The 18,996-nt window shown below is 38.3% G+C and overlaps 1 protein-coding gene across 3 annotated transcripts in view; it reads left to right on the top strand.

Moving 5' to 3' along the window:
- PRDM5 (PR/SET domain 5) overlaps positions 1–18,996 on the top strand; it is a 205,030-nt gene that overhangs the window by 171,995 nt on the left and 14,039 nt on the right. For all 3 annotated transcript variants that reach the window (XM_068543370.1, XM_068543369.1, XM_068543371.1), the window contains one exon: positions 17,889–17,993. In XM_068543370.1, the coding sequence (XP_068399471.1) occupies positions 17,889–17,993 (105 nt within the window). The remainder of the gene's footprint in view (positions 1–17,888; positions 17,994–18,996) is intronic.

The following is an 18,996-nucleotide window of genomic DNA, read 5'->3' as shown; positions in this document are numbered from 1 at the left end:
GGCTAAGCATTATGATAAGCAAAATCCTATGAAATAGGTATAGTATCTCATGTTACAAATGTGGGAAGTGAGGCTTGAGAGATTAGGTAGCTCGTCCAGAGTCATACGACCAATAGTGGGCAGCACGAAGATTGGAAATCAGATCTCTTTATTGCTAAAGACCTTATTCTTTATTACTATGTATATAGCTACCAAGATGTTCTAAAGGATTATGTTCCATATTCCATGAACCCGTCTCTTACAAAAATTCTAAGAATAGTGGTGTTGACTTCTCCAGTTCGGAAAAAACTCATGGTTGCTCCTAAGTCCACTGGACTCCTCCCCTCCCAACCCCCCTTGCAAGGTCCCCAGGATTCATGCTATAGTGTCTTGCTGGAGAATGCTCCACGATGACTGTCACAAAGGCACCCCTCATAGAAAATTATTCAACAGTACCAGTATGACCTCTATAGGCATTTTCCCTTCACTTGCATTTTAAACTATTTTCAAGAAAATATTGTTAATATTTTGAAAGCCACCAGGGAGAGATATTTCATGTGCCTCGTAATCCATTTAAATAAGTGAAATTTCAGTGTAGGGAGATTTACTCCTCACGTCTTATGTAAATCCCTCATGTTGCAGTTTCTCTGCATCACTGGAAATTAAAACAGCATTTTCAATGTCAGAACCTTTCAGATCTTTGAAGATGGCTATTTTAGGTATAATATTTTTCCAGGAAGATACATCTCAGCCAAGAACGACTCACAAGGTCACATAGCAAGTTGATAACAAGATCAGCGGTCAGGACATGTGAACTATGGCTTTGAGGGACCCGTCAGGCCGGTCAGTCGTGCTGCCTTCATCTCCAGGAGGTTATGAATATTTTTTAAATGCTTTGATTTCAGTATTTAGGATAGAAGTCTATTGTTTTTGATTCAGTTTAAATTATCATGTGGATGTTCCCTTTTTCTCCCTAAAAGAAGCTTTATTCTTTGATTTTTTTCACTCTAAAAGAGGCAGATAGTGGTTCTAAGAACATGAATATCATTTACAATTTGACTAACCCAGACCATATTTATGTTAAAGTAAAAATCTGCTTATCCTGAGAAACACTGAGGCTCTGGCTATCTCCTTTTTAACTTTCCCAAGACTAAGTCCTTATGTTCTGTATAAATCATGGTTCATTAGAGAGAAAATCACCTCCTTGTGGGGTCCTAGATGCATAGCTTCTAGGTGGGCTTTTGCCCCACTGCTTTTGAGGACTATTTAGATGTGCTACTTTAACATTTTTTTATTGAACATTTTAACATTAATTTGAACATGTAAAATTCCATTCTTTACCTTCAATTCTCATCTCATTTTTATTTCTGTTCTCAATTGTAAATTATTATTTTTTGTCACAGATTTGGCTATTTTCCAGTCAAATCTTATTTCTTGTGTCTGTCTTCTATTTAGTTGATCTCCTTGTTATGGGAAATCTGTCTAATGTGGGTGCTTCCCTTTCTTGTGACCTCAGTTCTTCTAGGAAGTATTTAAGTACAAATATTAAAAGGTTAATGCCATGCCTGTAATGCAGCACTGAGCAGAGTATGTATGGGGTGGTGGATCTTGCTTGGTGAGAAAGTGAAAGAGGAATCTGTACAAAAGAAGTGACTCTACCAAGTTCTATGATGTCATGTCCTTGCAAAATGAAAGCAGGCATTAACTCAAAGAAAAAAAACCAATTGGTCTTTTTCATTTTTATGAATATTTGGACATTATTAAATGTAACTCTGTTCTCTGAAATCATTATTGTATGGAAACAGAATCAGAAAGAATATATATATTTATATTTAACATTACATGTGATATAAATATATAATTACATAATTGTATAATATATAATTTATACATAAAAATATAAATTATACATAATTTTTATAATTTTATAAATACATAAAAATAAACATAGGGTATTTATAATTTTAGAAATCTATAAGATCTATAAAAGTATAAAAATATATCATATTTTTTCAATTTAGATTCCTCTATAATTATATGCTCAAGATTGTAAATAGAAATAGCAGGAACCAGAATTGAGAGAAGTTTCTCAAGTACAGTTTTGTCACTAAATGTTATTTATATGTTAATGTTTATAGTATAAGATTTTAAAGACATATCAGACAAATGGATTGTGTTCCTAAGTTTTCTTTTGTAGAACTCTGATTTATAGTGATAATGGTGGTGCTGATTGCCTGTGGCCTTGATGCTGGATTGTAACAGATACGTAGGGTAGATTACTGATTTGAGATTTGGTGTTCTGGAAATCATGAAGCAGGAGGAATGGGCAAGAGGCTTTGGGGACTGGTAATCAGATCTGAAACCTTTGACTCCAGGGTCAGTGGCTGAGCTAGGGCAAGTTGTGAGTGACATAAACCACTCGTCCGAGGACTGATCCTTAGAATGATGGAAAACCGATGGTCTGAGGTTCCTCAGTGGTACTTTCAGAGTATAAAGTACTTTCTGCCTCAGCAAAAAGTGAAGACATTTGAGAACCTTCTTAAGCTTAAGCACTACCCTTGAGGCTCTCTGAGTGCCTGGCCTCTGAGCCCTAAAGCCGATGGTACTGGACCAGACCCAGGTCTCAAATATCCCGGAGTATTCATACCAGAGGCAGGCTGGATCCCAGCCCCAAAACTCAGCACATCAGTGGGGGACATTCTAGACGTTTTCCGAGGATTAGTCTCAATAAGCATTACAGTGTATTAATTTGAATTCCACTTACCTCAAACTTTTGTTATTACCATATACATCATATCTATATGTATACATATCATGTATATATACACGTATACATATACCTCTCTTATGCACGTAGTTTGCTGTTGCAGCTACTCCTTGTATTCAGTGAATGGACATATTTGGTTCACTGTGCCAGTATAAGTTAAAATGAACATTTTGCTAGAATGGATGTGCCTGACTGCTTTGGATTTTATATGTGTATATTTGGCTTTGTAGAGGCAACAGAAGTGAAGGAACTAAAATTAACGTGTGTTTTTAGACACGCAAGCAGTGTACCAAGTCATTGCCAAAAAGATGACATTCCATCTACACTATAGTCTTCAACATGCGGGACAGTTTATCACCAAGTAATATATGACTGAATGCCTGAATTTTGAATTTTTGAAATATTAAATTCTGTTTATATTTCCCCATTGGCAGGACATAAGTGAGTTCTCCAACATCTGTCCTTTTAAGAGCTGAGATTTCTGTTCCTTCTTACGCAATACTGGGCTTAGAGCCCCAGGGATCTACTCTACTCCCCATCCCCAGCCTCATTTTTGTGTCTTGGGATGACCAGTGTATGTTTTCATCCCTTTTCTGAAAAGAGGTCTTTGGAGATTGGTTGTGTACTTTATTCGATAGGAAAGAAACACATGCACTCACTGAACTCTCCCTGAGCATGTGGACCTCATTGTGGCCTAGGTCCTTTCTGTGCAAACTAAGAATTATGTTAACTGACTCTTCTGCCAAGTGTATTATTTATGTTGATTTGACTTAGACAATATCTGGCTACTATAGAAAAACCATTGCCGCCGCACTAAAAGGGAGAGAACAAATTTCTAAGAAATTGTACTGGCAATTCTTTTCTTACATGTCAGTATATTCTGAAGGGACTGGTATCTCTTAAATCAAGAGGTAAATGTAAAGAATTAAATCTGTAAAACAAGATCAATATGCAAAAGAATGGCTCAGAATTGAGATCTGTGATTCCATCAGGTTCCTTGTGTCTTGGAATTTAGTAAAAACAAGGAAATGGCCTCAATTAAGCCTTTTCTTTTACCTAATATATTCTGAGAGAATGATTTGGACAATTTCTGAGTAACAGTTCATTTCTGTCAAAATGTTCTTCCTTTAACAAAACAATAAAACAAAAACCACCTTCTTGAGGGAAGAGCATTTTGTTTGGCCAGAGCAAAAACTTGGCACTTCACCCTGAAGTACTGCTTTTCTTCGTCCTTGTGTCCCCACTCCCGTACCCTTAACTTATGCCCGCTGGGATGGAAGCCACTCTTCTTGGTGGGGATCATCAGTACTTTTCCTGGTAGCTGAGTTCATCCTGCCAATGAGAGGGTAGACTGTGGCTCTTTATACATGGGATGAGAGAGCAGGAGAGAGGATGAGGGGGAGTTTAGGCAGGGCTTGTGTTAGCAGTCTCTTTCCTATTTAGTATGTTGCTCTCTCAAGTGATGGCTGAGCAAATTTACAGGGACGGTGCATATAGTTGCCTAGATGGTATCTAAATGGGACATTACAATGGGCTGTCATTCCTAAATTCAGGTTAATAGAGAAACCAACTTGGCATTATCTTGCTCTTTGCCCCACAGTGAGGGGTTTCCTGGAATGTGGGACTTTTAGGGCTAAAACCAGGCTAATTGGGGGTAAATGGGGACAGTTGGTCATACTAGTCATGGTTCTTGAGATCAGTTATTGAGAAGTCCCTTCACAAGGAACATATTGAACCTAAAACAATCAGAAGCTACTATTAGGTAAAAAGTCACCACTACTACCAAAAAAAGCAGAATCTGATTTGTTACTGGCTGCTGTTGATGACTGTAGGTTATTATTTTTAGGGGTAGGAATGGTATTTTGCAGAAGCTATGAAGTATACATCAGCCTGCTGGAGTCTGTGTAGTAGCACCAGAGATGACAAAAAGTTTTCACAAAAAAAAACTCACCTATTTGTAAAAGAAGATTGAGCTCGATTTACTCACTGAACAAAACTATGTCAGATGAAAAGGGTAAAGAGTGGAGATGCTAATTTTATGAATTTCTTCCTTTTTTAACATTTTAGGCTGACCTACTTTTTGTCAAAACATTTTATGACTTGAGCACATTCAGATATAGCAAGATCTCTGCCAGGGCAACTGGAATTCTCACCTGTGCAAATAGACAGGCTGTTTTTTTCAGCATCTTTGAGGTTTGAAAGGGGCAGGTTTATGCGACTAGCTCCTTGCCATCTGTGCAGTGTGTTGATTCAGAGATGTAATTTATATTGATGATATGATTTCCTCTGACTTCTGCCCACTCCTTGATGGGTTTGTTTCACCTGTTGACATGAACTTGGCTGAAATGACTGCTCTGTTGGCTATTGAAATGGGTGAATTAGTTGCATGTGTGATAGCACCTTTCTGCTGTGTTATTATTTTCAAAATTGTGTAATGGGATAAGTATGTTATTCCTTTAGAATTAGATACCCTTTTTCTAAGGCTCTGCATTTATGTAATTCCTTTCTTCTAGAGACCTCTGAATAAACTTTATGGTTTTATTCAAGATGGATTACACTTGCCACCATCACATATATCAGAAAGCATGCTTGTTATTTTTGGAAGTAGGCAAGTTGAATTAACTCAATTCTCTGTGGACTGATTGCATCTGCCTCTTAAATGTAGTCTGTGACTGTATTGGGTTCTCATTCACATCATTCTCTGTACCCCTATGTTATGCCCTCTAAATCGACAGGGATATTTGGTATGTGCTGAATACCATATTTCAAGCTGTGTAGCCACAAAAGCTACACAAGTAGGACAAGTACACCTCAACTCCGTCTACTCCATCTGCCCTGTCTTTGCTTGGCAGACCTGTTGGAATCTTCTTGAGGATAAAGACCACATTTTAAACCTTGTTGTGTTTCCCACAGTTCCTAACACAATGTCTTGCTCAATATGCATGGGGACTTTTGCTGATAAATTCACCCTCAATTACATCATCATCTAATCATGGGAATTGTCTTGATTGCTGTCAGCTCACTTGTAAATAGAGCTTGAAACATTTAAATTAATTGGTTTGTAAGCTTAAAATATTAGTTCAAATGTAGGAAAGGACCTTTTTAGAGGAAGTGGTGAATATTTTTCTTCCTGAATTTGCCTTTGGTGGTGGATTACTGTGTCTGAGACTCTACATTTCTTAGGAACATTGGTAAATAGAGATCCCTGGAACATGCAAAAACAGAATTAGGCTGTCTTAGACTTGTAAGACTTACTTTGATTTTCAGTAGCAAATTTTGGGGATACAAACAAACAAAAATGTTGAAGACAATATGTGACAAACGAGTCAGGCAGTTGCATTACCAGCCTGTGCTCTCGTAACTCTGACAGTTTGTTTCTCATAATTGGTTTCCATTTGGATTGTTATTTGAAACGCAGCATTTTTGCCTTGGACACTGTATTTATGTCTTGTCTGTGTGTGTGTGTGTGTGTGTGTGTGTATATGTATGTATATATATCCTCTATATTTTTTATCATATTTATTTCCCTTCTGTTTCTTTCCTTTATTTTTGCATTATAATTTGCATATAATCTTAAAGTTTACTTTATAATTTTTAAGATGGTGAGCATAAGTTTTTCCTTATTATAAAATTTTCCTGTTCATATGATTAGTCTTCTTTTACATGATTTTTGAGGGGAAAAAAGCTAAACAGTTATTATGCAGAGAAAGAGTTTCCCTTTAGATAATTTAAACAATAACACTCTTTCACTTAACCAGCATTCCTTTTCTTCTAAAGATTCTTATAATGCACAGATCTCATATTGTTCTCAGAATTCTTATCAGCAAATATATTTTCAGCTCCTTTTGAGCTCCCTTCATGTGTATAAGAAAAACACTGCTATCTAAAAGAACACTCACTTCCGTTTTTAGAGCTGGGGGTTCTTAGACTGTGTTGAACATTATCATTTTTAATAGCCAGCCACTGACTTCGAGTTTCTTGTTCATTATCATATAGTTATATAGTGTTATGCTTCAGTCTGAGCTAGACGTACTCTCTGTCTCTAGGATAGAGCTGCCGGCATAGGACGTGATGGTCAGGAAGATGTAGAAGGCAGAATGCTTTCATAGCTACATAACCGAAAGCCTAACTTAAAAGGGCTTAAACTGTGGTATTTATTAAGTCCCATAACAAGACTGTCAGAGGTAGGGCCAGCCTGGGGTTGGTTTATGCAGTGGCTCAGCAGGGTCTTCCGTGGCCCAGGTCCTTTCATCTCTCCTGCTGTCCTCAGTCAGTTCCTCGGCAGCCGCTCGGGCATCACCTCTGTACGTGGTCGGCCCCATCAGGCAGAGGAGGCCTTTTCCCGAATGCCCTGTGGACTTACTTTCTCTTCAGTAACCACAGACATGTCATATGCTCCAGTCTAAACCCATCACTGCAAAAGAAATGGAGTTTCCATCATTGGCTTAGCCTAGCAGTTTCTAAACGGGTCTGCACGTTAGAATCTCCTGGAGAATCCCAGGCCACACCCCAGAGCAGTGCAGTCACGCTCTCTGGGGGATGGGTCACCGGCATGAGCAGTTTTTGAAGCTCCCCAGGTGATTCCATGGGCAGGCAGGTTTGGGGGCCAAGGCCGAGCCTGATCAAGGTTCCGTCTCTTGGCTGGGCTCTGGAGTCACCTGTTCCAGAGTGCTTGACCAAGGGAGGGGTGTGCATGGGGAGGAAACCACAGGTCACCACAGACCCCAGCCCTGGAGTAAGAGTGCCTTATTTTGAGTTCTGCCCTCTCTACCTGATTGTATAAACCTTGGAAATATTTTTAAATTAATGTTTCTTCATCTGCTAAGTGAGAATAACCATACCAGTTTGCAGCATTGCTTAACAATTAAATGGGGAAAAAAATCCTTAAAAGTTCCTAGCACTTTGCCAGCCATGAAGTAGGCAGTCTGTTAACATGCACCAGAGTGCCCTGGTGGTAAAGCATAAGTAATAGTAAGAGAAGGGGAGATAGAAGTTATTGCTGCTGTTGTAATTATTACTATTACAGTTATTACTTGAAAGGATGGTGGACCAGATCGTAAGTTCTTACTATTCTGTTCTGGTTGCACATTAGAAGAAGCACCTTGAGAGCTTTCAAGAAACACCAATGCCTGGCCACACCTAGACCAGATAAATCAGTCTCTGTAGGGTGGGACCCATCATCAATATTTTTAAAAAGATTCCCAGGTGATTTGAATGTGCAGGCAGGTATGAAATCCACTGGGCTAGAGCTTATTAGAAGAGTGAAAGTATGAGGGAAGTTTTAGTTAGGTTGGTTTATCTGACTGTTCCAAATGGACCAGTTTGTGTCACCCCTGTGGCCGCAAGAAAACAAGGTTTTTGAGCTCGTTTGGGCAATTCTTTGCTTGGTTTATGCCAGACAAGCTCTTCTATCACCTCTGTGCTCTCAGTGATAGGACTTTCTTCCAGCCATGTCACTTATACACATTATTCTACGGGCTTCAAGAGTGGATTAACTAAAAAGTGACTGAGTGCTTCCTTGTTTCTATTTAAAGTCTGTATACATCCCTTAAATATAAAAATTATATTCTGTTTACTGGGCTTATTTTTAGTTTGCTGTATGTGAATTGTGCAGTACATTTTCCCAGTTTACACAAAGTGTGTTTTCCATTAGCTACAATGCAAGACCAATTATGGATGTCTTGTGTAGAAACCTGCTCTAAATATTCTCCTAGCTTTCCGTAGGCTTCCCTAAGAGTTAGAATTTTTAGGTGCGTTGTTTACTAGGCCTTGGGTATGTTTTGTCATACGTTGAAAGATCACACCAGCTATAAAAATAAGACGGTGAATAAAAAGCCACAAAAGCTATAAACATCTGTAAAAGAAGTTTTCTAGGTGAGGCTGCTCGTTAGAGGGAAACTCAGTGCCTTTTGATGGTGTGCAGCTGGTGGCACGTGCACTTTCAGAAACGGGGCCATTAGGAGGGACTGTCAGATATATGGCCTGCCGTCCTGTGGGCCGTAGATCTGTCCGCTGGGCTGTGTGTAATAGCAGCCCCTGGGACCACCCTCACAAACCCTCCTCTAAATGCCACCCGTAATTCTGTTGCCAAGTGGATGTTTTATAGAAACAGGTTGTCATCTTTTGGTCACAAAGCCAGTGTCACCAAGAGAATTAGTTGGCTCCTAGGAAAAATCTGGAAATTTCAGCATGGGCTTCACAGTCTCTGCCATGCTGAGGAGCACACGTCAAAGCTGACCCCTGGTCAGTGGTCAGGGCCACTGCACGACGCTGCCTGGAGCTTTCTTTTACTCTCAGAGCATCTGTCATGTGGAGTCCCACGTGAGGTCCAGACGCTGACCCAGTTACACAAGACACCCTCTTCTCTGGAGGCACGTTTGAGCGAGCAAGCTGGGCGTGCTGGGCTGGGAGAGAGGAGCTGGGTTTCGGGCCTCTGCTGCTGGCCAGGCCACGTCTCGTGGCTTACAGCCGGGCCGGTCACGGGAGCGCCGGTCATCTCTGAGAAGCCATTTCTGAGACAGTGTTTCTGACGTCTGAGGTGGCTTCATTTTTACCCAGTCCATCTTCCTGATAGCAAAAAGGGTCCCTCTAAAAAAAGACAGGATCTTTCGAGCAGAATGGTGATGTTTTAAGTTTTAAAATAACATGAAACCAAAAAATAATAATAACATGAAAGCAATTTTTAAAAAGTCCTTTAACTTTTTATAAAAAAAATTTCAAACCTACCGAAGCAGAGAGAATAGGATAATGAATCTCCATGTACCCTCACCCAGGTTCAAACAAGTATTCATTCTTCCTCCATTTGTAACCTCCCTACCACCTCCAGCCATACAACTTGGAATTTTTATATGTAATATTAAAATGATATTTAATTCAAGGTTTAGGTATAATTATATTTTAGAATTTGTTCACCTAGATGATGCTGACACTGAATCATGGACATCGTGCCATCAGACATTTTTATTCTAGACCAGTGCTATCCAAAGTATGGCTGAAAAAACAGTACCAGCCCACAAACTCTTTGTTTCTGGTCTGTGATGAAATAAGTACGAAAATTGTGAGGAAGTGTTTAGAACTTTTATAGCATTCTGACATTGCTGCACGCTGAGAAAATGGGAAACTAAAACCTTACAAAAGTTTTGTTTATTTAGAAATTTCATATTTAAGAAATGTATAACTTAACAAAATGAAATTCATGCGTTTAAGAAACTCACAATTCGTATTTAAGAAATTCATGAACCTCTGCTTCACGAGGTGTTTTGGATTTTCTTTTAAACTTAGAAATAGGAAGTGATCATCTAGTAAAAGACTTTGTTTTTCTGAACTCTAATAGGGTAAATATTAATAGCTATAAAATAACCTTGGTCTAGAAAACGTAATCAAGTGAAATTAATTTGTACCAAAAGATAACTTTTAATTCTAACACACTTGTGTGTGTGTGAGAGAGGGAGTGTCAGAGATACTTGTTTCTACATCTGTTTCCTCTTTAGTGAGTTTCTTCTCTCAAATTGTACTCGATACCCAGGTTGCTCACATGGAAATTATTTCATTAACAGCACAGACACTCTTGGTCTCGTTACAGCTTTGAGCAAGACAAATAGAGAAAAGGTTTGTCCATCAAGTGAACAAACTTTCAGTTAAGATATAATAGCCAAGTGTTTCACTCACAAGTTGAACCCACTCATAAGCAAACTATGTGTATATCTATTCAGAATACCACAGGCTCTGACAGTCTTTACCATATTCACTAGCCTGCCTGTGTTCTTTTAATTGCTTTACTAATTTTCCTTTCTTAATTGTATTGAGGTCAGGCTACCACTGCCGTGAAAGAACATTTATTAACCATCATTCCATGACTTCCTGACACCATTTACACTGACCTCTGACTACATGGGAAAATGCTCATTTGTGATATTTTCTTTTTCTATTTGATTGTGGCCTAGCACAAAAACACTCATAGGGAATCTTTGGATTATGTATCTGCGGCATGTGGATAATCTGCCCATGATCCATCCTTGCCTTTGGGAGTCTGTGTGATGGGGGACGTGCTTCTTTACCATCCTTGTCTTTGGTGGTCTGTGTGATGGGGGACGTGCTTCTTTACCATCCTTGTCTTTGGTGGTCTGTGTGATGGGGGACGTGCTTCTTTACCATCCTTGTCTTTGGTGGCCTGTGTGATGGGGGATGTGCTTCTTTACCATCCTTGTCTTTGGTGGTCTGTGTGATGGGGGACGTGCTTCTTTACCTCCTGGCAAGCAATTCTTAACTATGAGAAAGCCTCCAATAAATTTCTATTTCAAAGAATTTCAACATTTAGACCCCTCCAAGATTTATAAACAATGTGATTTTTTCTACAGAGCCCTCTGAAATGATTTTGAAATTTAGTCATTCAGTTTATGTTGGCAAGAAATATAACATCTGAAGTTTCTGTTCCTTTAATAGATGGGCACTAGCACAAAAATATGACTTTTTATTAGCTACATCACAAGGTGCAGGGCATAAGAGCTCTATAAATCCTACCTTCTGAATGAATTCTGCCAAACGCTGTTTGATTAAAGCTAGGCTGATTAGACTGCTGATGAATTCTGCCTTTGGTAGATTACACAGTTTAACTGACAAATAGATTGCCTCCATTTCGTAATGGCTCCCCAGTTATGATGACAAAGGACAAGCTATTTGTCAGTTAAACTGTGTAATCATTCAGAAACAGAATTCATCAAGAACCTAATCATTTTGTCTCTAGGTAAATCCAGCTAATGAGTTAAAATGTGTAATTTATACTATGCATTCCATTCCGAAACAGTTACAATTTCCATAATACTTCACTGAATCAGATTTTGTGCCCAGTTTAAAGATTTCATAATGGAGGGAAAGATAGCGGAAGAGAAGTAATGAAGTTAGGATGCGATTCACGTTAAGAGGACGATGTTGTCGTGTTCTTTGTGGGGGAGGGGTGCTGAGGCTTTGGAAGCCCAGCAGTATCCAGACATGCTTGCCGTCCAGCCGCAGCGGCCTGCAGGCTGTTTTCCGGTGTGTCCTTGGGAAGGGAGTAGACAGCTCAGCCACAGCAAGAAGCCTGTGATGGCCTCCTGAGCTTCCTCTGTCACGTGGTCCCTTGCCGTGTCAATCACTAATTACCTAACCACCATCATCTTCAGTGAACCTTAATGCAAGGATAGGCAGTGAGTGAAGATCAGGACGGAAGTTCTCGTGAACCCTTGCGCACAAGCGTGGATTCTTCTGGATTGCTAAGTTAGGGCTGAGTATACTCAGGAATGTTCTAGAGGCAGCAAAGATTTTTTCACAATTTTCAGAGAAAGGAACAGGAACAGGTGCAGGTGTCTTTGTGATAATATGCTCTGTACCACTCAGCTTACTCTCTGTGCCCGACTGTGTTTACCATGTGAAGGGTGCTATTTCTTTAACATGGCTGATCAGGAGTAATGGAAGAAATTAGTCAGGAAGGTGGGATGAGAGTTTCCTTTCTGAGAAAGAAAATGCATGTATTTCCTCCTATTTCAGTTCATTTGATATTCTTAAATTTGAGATGAGTGACCCATGACCTCCTGGCTCTTCCTCTGGCATAAAAGCTTTTTCTGGAGCAGGAATTCTCTAATACTTGCTTTGGCAACATTCACTATAAATTGGAATCCCTTCCAGGGTGGGCATTAACGGTCCTTCCAAGGAGTACTGTAAGGCAGTCTGACCAATATGTGTCACAAGTTATATCCCTCCTTGCAGGATCTTCAGGAAAAGTATGAACTCTTTGTATAAGAACTAGGGATGAAGGAGGCAGACAGACCTTTGAGGGATAAACATGGCTTCTTCTTACGATACTTTGCTATGGCCTAAGCCCTCAGAGAACCCTTCTTTCTACACTGACAGGGAAATATGATTTTGGGGTCCTTTGTGAGCTTATCTGAGAGCAAAAACCCCAGGGAATTCCTGGCTACAGATGGTTCTTGGTAAAGAAGAGAGAGTCCAGGCAAATACAGAGCTACTTAATCAAACGGGTGCCTCTTCCAACGGTGATTCCCAAACTTTCTGAAGTGGAGGGACCTTACTAACATTATAAATTTCACCCCCCACTTTCCTGCCAACATACACATAGAAACACATGATGTCTGTTGCACTTTTAGTGTCTTATAGGAGAAAATAATTAAGTGAAAGTGATATAATTCAGTGGCATTCGTAAATGAATATATTGAGTTAATCACCAATAGGATCTGTAAACATTTGAAAATATCACTATGTGGGTGAGTGTATGTGTATGTATAAGACATTTATTCAATCCAAGCCAATGCATAACGTATTTGAGACTTCAAACCTCTGGTGATAACTGCAAAGCCCCTGTGATCCACCAGAATCTCCATATACTGGCTGGGAACCTCTCAGTATCCATAGGGCCATCTCTAGGATGCTTACCTAGACAGTATCTCCTATGAGGAAATTTAGGAATGAGTGAGAGGGATGGTCTTAATCAGTGATGCTCAGAACTTGCTTTTCACTGCTTTCTCTTCCCTGAAACTTCTCTTAGGATGTCATTCAGCTAGTTGGTCCTGTCTTAGGTTGTTCTCTGCCAGACATTTACCTGTCATTGGCAACTGCCACAGTGATGTGCCTCTCACTTCTTTACAAGATCTCGTTTTACAGATAAATTGCAGGGAGAAAAGCTTTCCTTTTTTTTCTTCTCATATACATTGTATTGATATGTTTTATATGCTTTAAAAAATTAAGTTACATGAAACATTTGGATATAATAAAAGCTTAATAAACAGTCACAGGAATTCCCAGAAATTTTCTGATCTAAATACTTAGAACTACATTTTCCTTTTAAAGTTTTTTTTTTTTTTAAACTAGGCAGTATTTGAAGAAATAATAGATGCTAAGAATAATGCAACATGTGAAAAGAGGTTGTATTTATTCAGACTAGAGGGAAGGGCCATAAACATCGTATTTCGTAGACTGCCAGTAAAACGCAATTACTTTTTTCCTGTTGATTGTGAACAGTCAATTAAAGTACATTTTTCATGTCCTGAAAATTATACATACAGTTACTTCCGTTTCTGGCAATATGGTAGACTCCATTTCCTGGAAAAGATACCCCGTACAATGCTATCAATGCTAAGTAAAATAAAGCAAACAGCAAATATCTGAATGTGTAAAAAAAAAGTAACAGTGATCTCCAGGACCCAACAAACAAAACTGAAACCCAACTCCAGAGTGGTGAGGTCAAGTTGAGGATGCAGCACCTTGCAGGGTGTTTACAGTTTCGGTAAACTCAAGACTTGGTTTTTAATGGTGATGGAAAAGGAGACAAGCTCTGGGTTCAGGTTAAAGGGCAAGATGGAACCACATCCCCCCATAATTCTGGGACCTCAGAAAGACTATGCTCAAAATGAAATCAGAGGCTAGAAATAATCTACTTTTGGCAAACAGAAATGCTCGGGATGTTTCACTGTCTTGAAGTAATTGCTGGCTAGAGAAAGAGTTCTCCTTAGAGTTTGTAACCACAGTCCTTCCCTCAAGTGTGTTTGGAGTTTTCAGCCTTAAAATGCTTGCCTGACCAGAAAACCCTCGGGCAAGAAGTAAACCTAAAATGGTCTTTGATTGATAGCATCCTGGAGTGCCTGGCAGAAGCAAACACAAATGCTGTCTGGAGGGACTTACCCTCAACCTGGGGGTCACAGGAGTTTAACAGCTAAAGACCACCAAACATGAGTTCATGATTTCAAATTCCAGAAACACCCAAGGAAACAAGAGCCATGAACAGGAGACAGGCGAAACCACAAATAGCAGAACTAGACTTCCACAAAGCACATAAGATAATGATTTATCAGATGAAGAAAGTTGTATAAATGCCTAGGGTATTTTTAAATAGGCATAAGCAGCATGAATAGAAAGTAAGATTGTATCAAAAATTTAAGCATAATTGAAAAGAACCAAATAAAAAGTTCTAGAAATTAAAAATACAGTACAGGAAATTAAAAACTCAAGTGATCCTATTAGGTAGCAAGTTATTCATACCTGAATTGAATTGATCAACTGATCCTAAAGAAATTACATAGAATGCAATACAAAGAGATGGAAATGGCAAAGGCAGGTTAAGAGACATGAAAAATAGAAAGATCTAATTGGGGTTGTAGGCTTCCATTCAATGACAAATGAGAAGCAAAGACACTTTCAATCAAAATCAGAATTTACTATCAACAGATCCTTGGAAATTCAAATATGTAAGAAAGCATGAAAAGTAAAGAAATTGTTAAAGTGTGTAGGGCTAAACCACACTGATTGTATAAAATAATAATGATTCCATACCGGGCATTAAAAATCAAGATACAAATGAAATACTGCTACACATAACACGTAAGACAGCATTCTAAAGGGCATGTTAATTAGTACGAGGTAAAATAAACTTCAATTGTGTTAAATGTACATGGTAAAAAGAATTTTAAGGATAACCAGTAAAAGGATAGAAATAGAGTTTATAAGTTCTATAATAATGCAGGGGGGAAAGGAAATCCAAAACATGAAAGAAAATATAGGGGAAAAAACCTTAGAAAACAAGCAAGGTAAAAGCAGTACACAAAATAAAATGTTAGAAATTTATGTACACAAAATTAAATGTTAGAAATTTATTTAAATATATTAATAATAAATGATACTATTGTATTTTATTTATTATAATGGTAATTAAATTCTATTATAACTATAATTTTTAAATGATAATAAATATTAAAAAGCGAAGTTCACTATCTTAAGAAAAGTGCCATCGGTTTGGGTTAAAAAAATTGAGTCGTATGCTGTTTACAACAGACGCTTATCATACCTAAGGATATATAGACTGTTTGAAAGTAAAAAGATGAATATACCAGGCAAATCCTAATTTTATTTTTTGCCTCTCTTTTTAAACAGATATAGTTGACATATAACATTGTATAAGTTTAAGGCATGCAACCTGTTGATTTGATACATTTGTATATTATAGTATGATTACATCATAGTGTTAGCTAACACCTTCATCATGTCATGTAATTGTCATTTCTTTTTTGCAGTGAGAACATTTAGGATCTAGTCTTTTAGCAACTTTTAGCAACTGCATACTACAGTGCAGTTGACTATATTCACAGTGCTGTGCATTAGATCTCCAGAACTTACTCATCTTCTAACTGCAAATTTGTACCCTTTGACCAACATCTCAACAAGTCTCCCAAACCCCAGCAGATACTAATTTTAAAAAGCTTTTATAGCTATATTAATACCAAATTAATTTTAAGGTACAAAGGATGATTACAGAAGAAGAAGGTCACTCCAAAATGATAAAAGGTCCTATTTTCCAGGAGTAGAATAGTTTTAAACTTACATATACTCACCGTGTACCTAATGAGAGTTTCAAAATTTGTAAACTACAATGATAAAATTATAAGGATATACTGGATATTGGAGTGTAAAATGGTTTACTCACTTTGTAGAGCTACTTGGCCATTCCTAGAAAAGTTGAAGGTGCAGTTCCACTTCTAGATATACATGCCGTAGGGAATTATGCTCACCTGTGTTCAAGTATACATTTACAAGAATATTCAGAACAACTTTATTTGTAAGAGTGAAAACTTGGGAAAAACTTAACTATCCATCACTGGAGAATGTAGCCATTGAATGTAATACTGTACTCACTAAGAATGAATGAACCGGAGCTCACGTTCACAAGAATGTGCCATTTCTTAAGCTAGCCGATGGGTACACGTATGTGTGTTTGATTGTTTACATACCGTTTTGTAGGTCTGAAAATTTTCATAATAGTCTTTTAAATACCAAGGAGAAAATATAAATAGAGCTTGTCTACTTTAACATGAAATATAAAACATATATACACACTACCTCAATTCAAAAAGTGTCTATAACAATATTTTTAAAGCTATATTTGAAAAAACACTGCAATTTTACTTTAAACAAATCTGTTTATCAATGCACTATTTAGTAATTAGTGGCCTGCTGTTTTGATGAAACAATGTTAATTAATTTATTTTGCAATTTATTCCAAGCTAAAAAGATGGTGATGTAAGTTCCTGGTATCAAAGATGGCTAAGGAATTTGGATAATTTTTTCCTTTGCCTATGGATATATTTCTTTTCCTTAAGCGTCTATGACCAACTGTAAAAAAATGCCTCATTTAAAAAAGTAATTTAGATTTTATAAAAGAACATCCTACCTAGGAAAAAAGATTGGACAATAGAAATGCTAACACATATATATGGAATCTAAAAAAAAAAAAAAAAGCTTCTGAAGAACCTAGGGGCAGGACAGGAATAAAGACGCAGAGGTAGAGAAAGGACTTGAGGACACGGGGAGGGGGAAGGGTAAGCTGGGACGAAGTGAGAGAGTGGCATGGAGTTATATATACTACCAAATGTAAAATAGATAGCTAGTGGGAAGCAACCGCATAGCACAGGGAGATCAGCTTGGTGCTTTGTGACCACCTAGAGGGGTGGGATAGGGAGGGTGGGTGGGAGACGCAAGAGGGAGGAGATATGGGGATATATGTATACGTATAGCTGATTCACTTTGTTATAAAGCAGAAACTAACACACCATTGTAAAGCACTTATACTCCAATAAAGATGTTAAAAAAAAAAAAGAAATGAAAATACTTAAAGCACAGTTGAGCTCTAACTTCTTAAATTTACCCCCAAAATCTGTTGAACATTTGGTTCTGAGCTTTCATTCCCAGGAATCCCTTTGAGACAGCGAACAGTTTGCACCATCTAAGCCAGGGGTCCCAAACTGTCTTGCTCCGCGAAGCCCTTATGGCAGGCACTCCGAAACCAAAAGAAAACATAAGTTCAGTTCAGTAAGGAGTTAGATCACAGCAATCATGCAGAAATCTCCCTTTGCACAGATAGGACTGCGTCGAAAAAAATGTTGTGCAGTCTAGTGTTGGAACTGTGAACCACCTGGTAGTTTTAAGACTGCCCAAGAGATTTTGAGTACTCCTGTTTTCCCCTGAAAATTTAAAATAGTTCATGACACCACTGTGAATGTGCTGCAGCACCTTGCAGAACTAGATAAGACACCCTCCCACGTACGCCTTCATAAGGCGGGCTGTGCATTCACTCGAATTCATGGTCTCTTTTCACTGACTGCAGGAGAAGCCATACAAGTGCTCAGAGTGCAGCAAGGCCTTCAGCCAGAAGCGAGGCCTGGATGAGCACAAGAGGACGCACACCGGAGAAAAGCCTTTTCAGTGTGACGTGAGTTTGGCTTCCCTTTTCTTTCCCTAGTGTCCTCCAGTAACCTCCGGTAACAGGAGATATGTATGTGTGTGGGGGTGTATCCATGCATCTATTTGTGCATGTATGAGAGAGAGAGAGAGAGAGAGTGTGTGTGTGTGTGTGTGTGTGTGTGCGCGTGCTTTACAGTGCTGATCTGTGTCTATTAATGTCTTGTACTCTTTATACCTTTTGTTTGCATAATCCATGTAACCACGTTGTAGCAATGTTTTTTATCCTAGTTTACTGGCAGCAAATGAACTCTGATTTTCTTTAAGACATGCTTGTACCCTGTTTTAATGCAATTGAGTTGTTCTTCCAAGGTATAAATACGTGATGATTCAAGACAGCTTTCATGTGTCTGTCCAAGTCGTTGACAGGTTAATGATAGTTAAACCGGAGATTTAACTGGTTATAGATATTATTTATTTTGTTAAAGCCAAACAATGAATTTCTAAAATATGCATCAACTCCTTTGTTTAAAAAACGCCACTGCTAATTGTTTAGATTTTCTGCTTATGACATTTGAAGTGAAATGAAATTATCGACGTAGTTCACATTATTAATGAAAGGACAGAAATACTACCATTGTCAGGAAAATTAATTGGATTATTGATTAATTTAGAGAAAAATGGTTCCTCGATGAACAGCATCACCATTCTGTGTAAGATTGACAGTTGACAGAAACTTGACACAGGTGTTAGGGAAAACACTTCTTGTTCTTATTTCTAACACAAAAATAGCAAAAAAAAAAAAAAAAAAGTATTAATGTAGCTCAATGTAAGAAGAAACATTAAAGTTGTAATCTGTGAAATTGCACAGTACATAGTTCTCTTTAAATGTTGAGGGAAACTTGAGTACTCAGTCCCCTTGGCATATCCCAAAGGATAAAGGATGGAGTAAGCAGTCCATATGAAAGGAAACTCACAAACATAAGATGTTTTCCTTGTCTTTCCATGAAACTCTGGTGGTAAGGTTAAGGCAA

This window comes from Eschrichtius robustus, chromosome 4 (genome assembly GCF_028021215.1).
Source record: "Eschrichtius robustus isolate mEscRob2 chromosome 4, mEscRob2.pri, whole genome shotgun sequence".
In the NCBI taxonomy this organism is placed as follows: domain Eukaryota; kingdom Metazoa; phylum Chordata; class Mammalia; order Artiodactyla; family Eschrichtiidae; genus Eschrichtius; species Eschrichtius robustus.
This window is presented reverse-complemented; position numbering and strand designations above follow the sequence as displayed.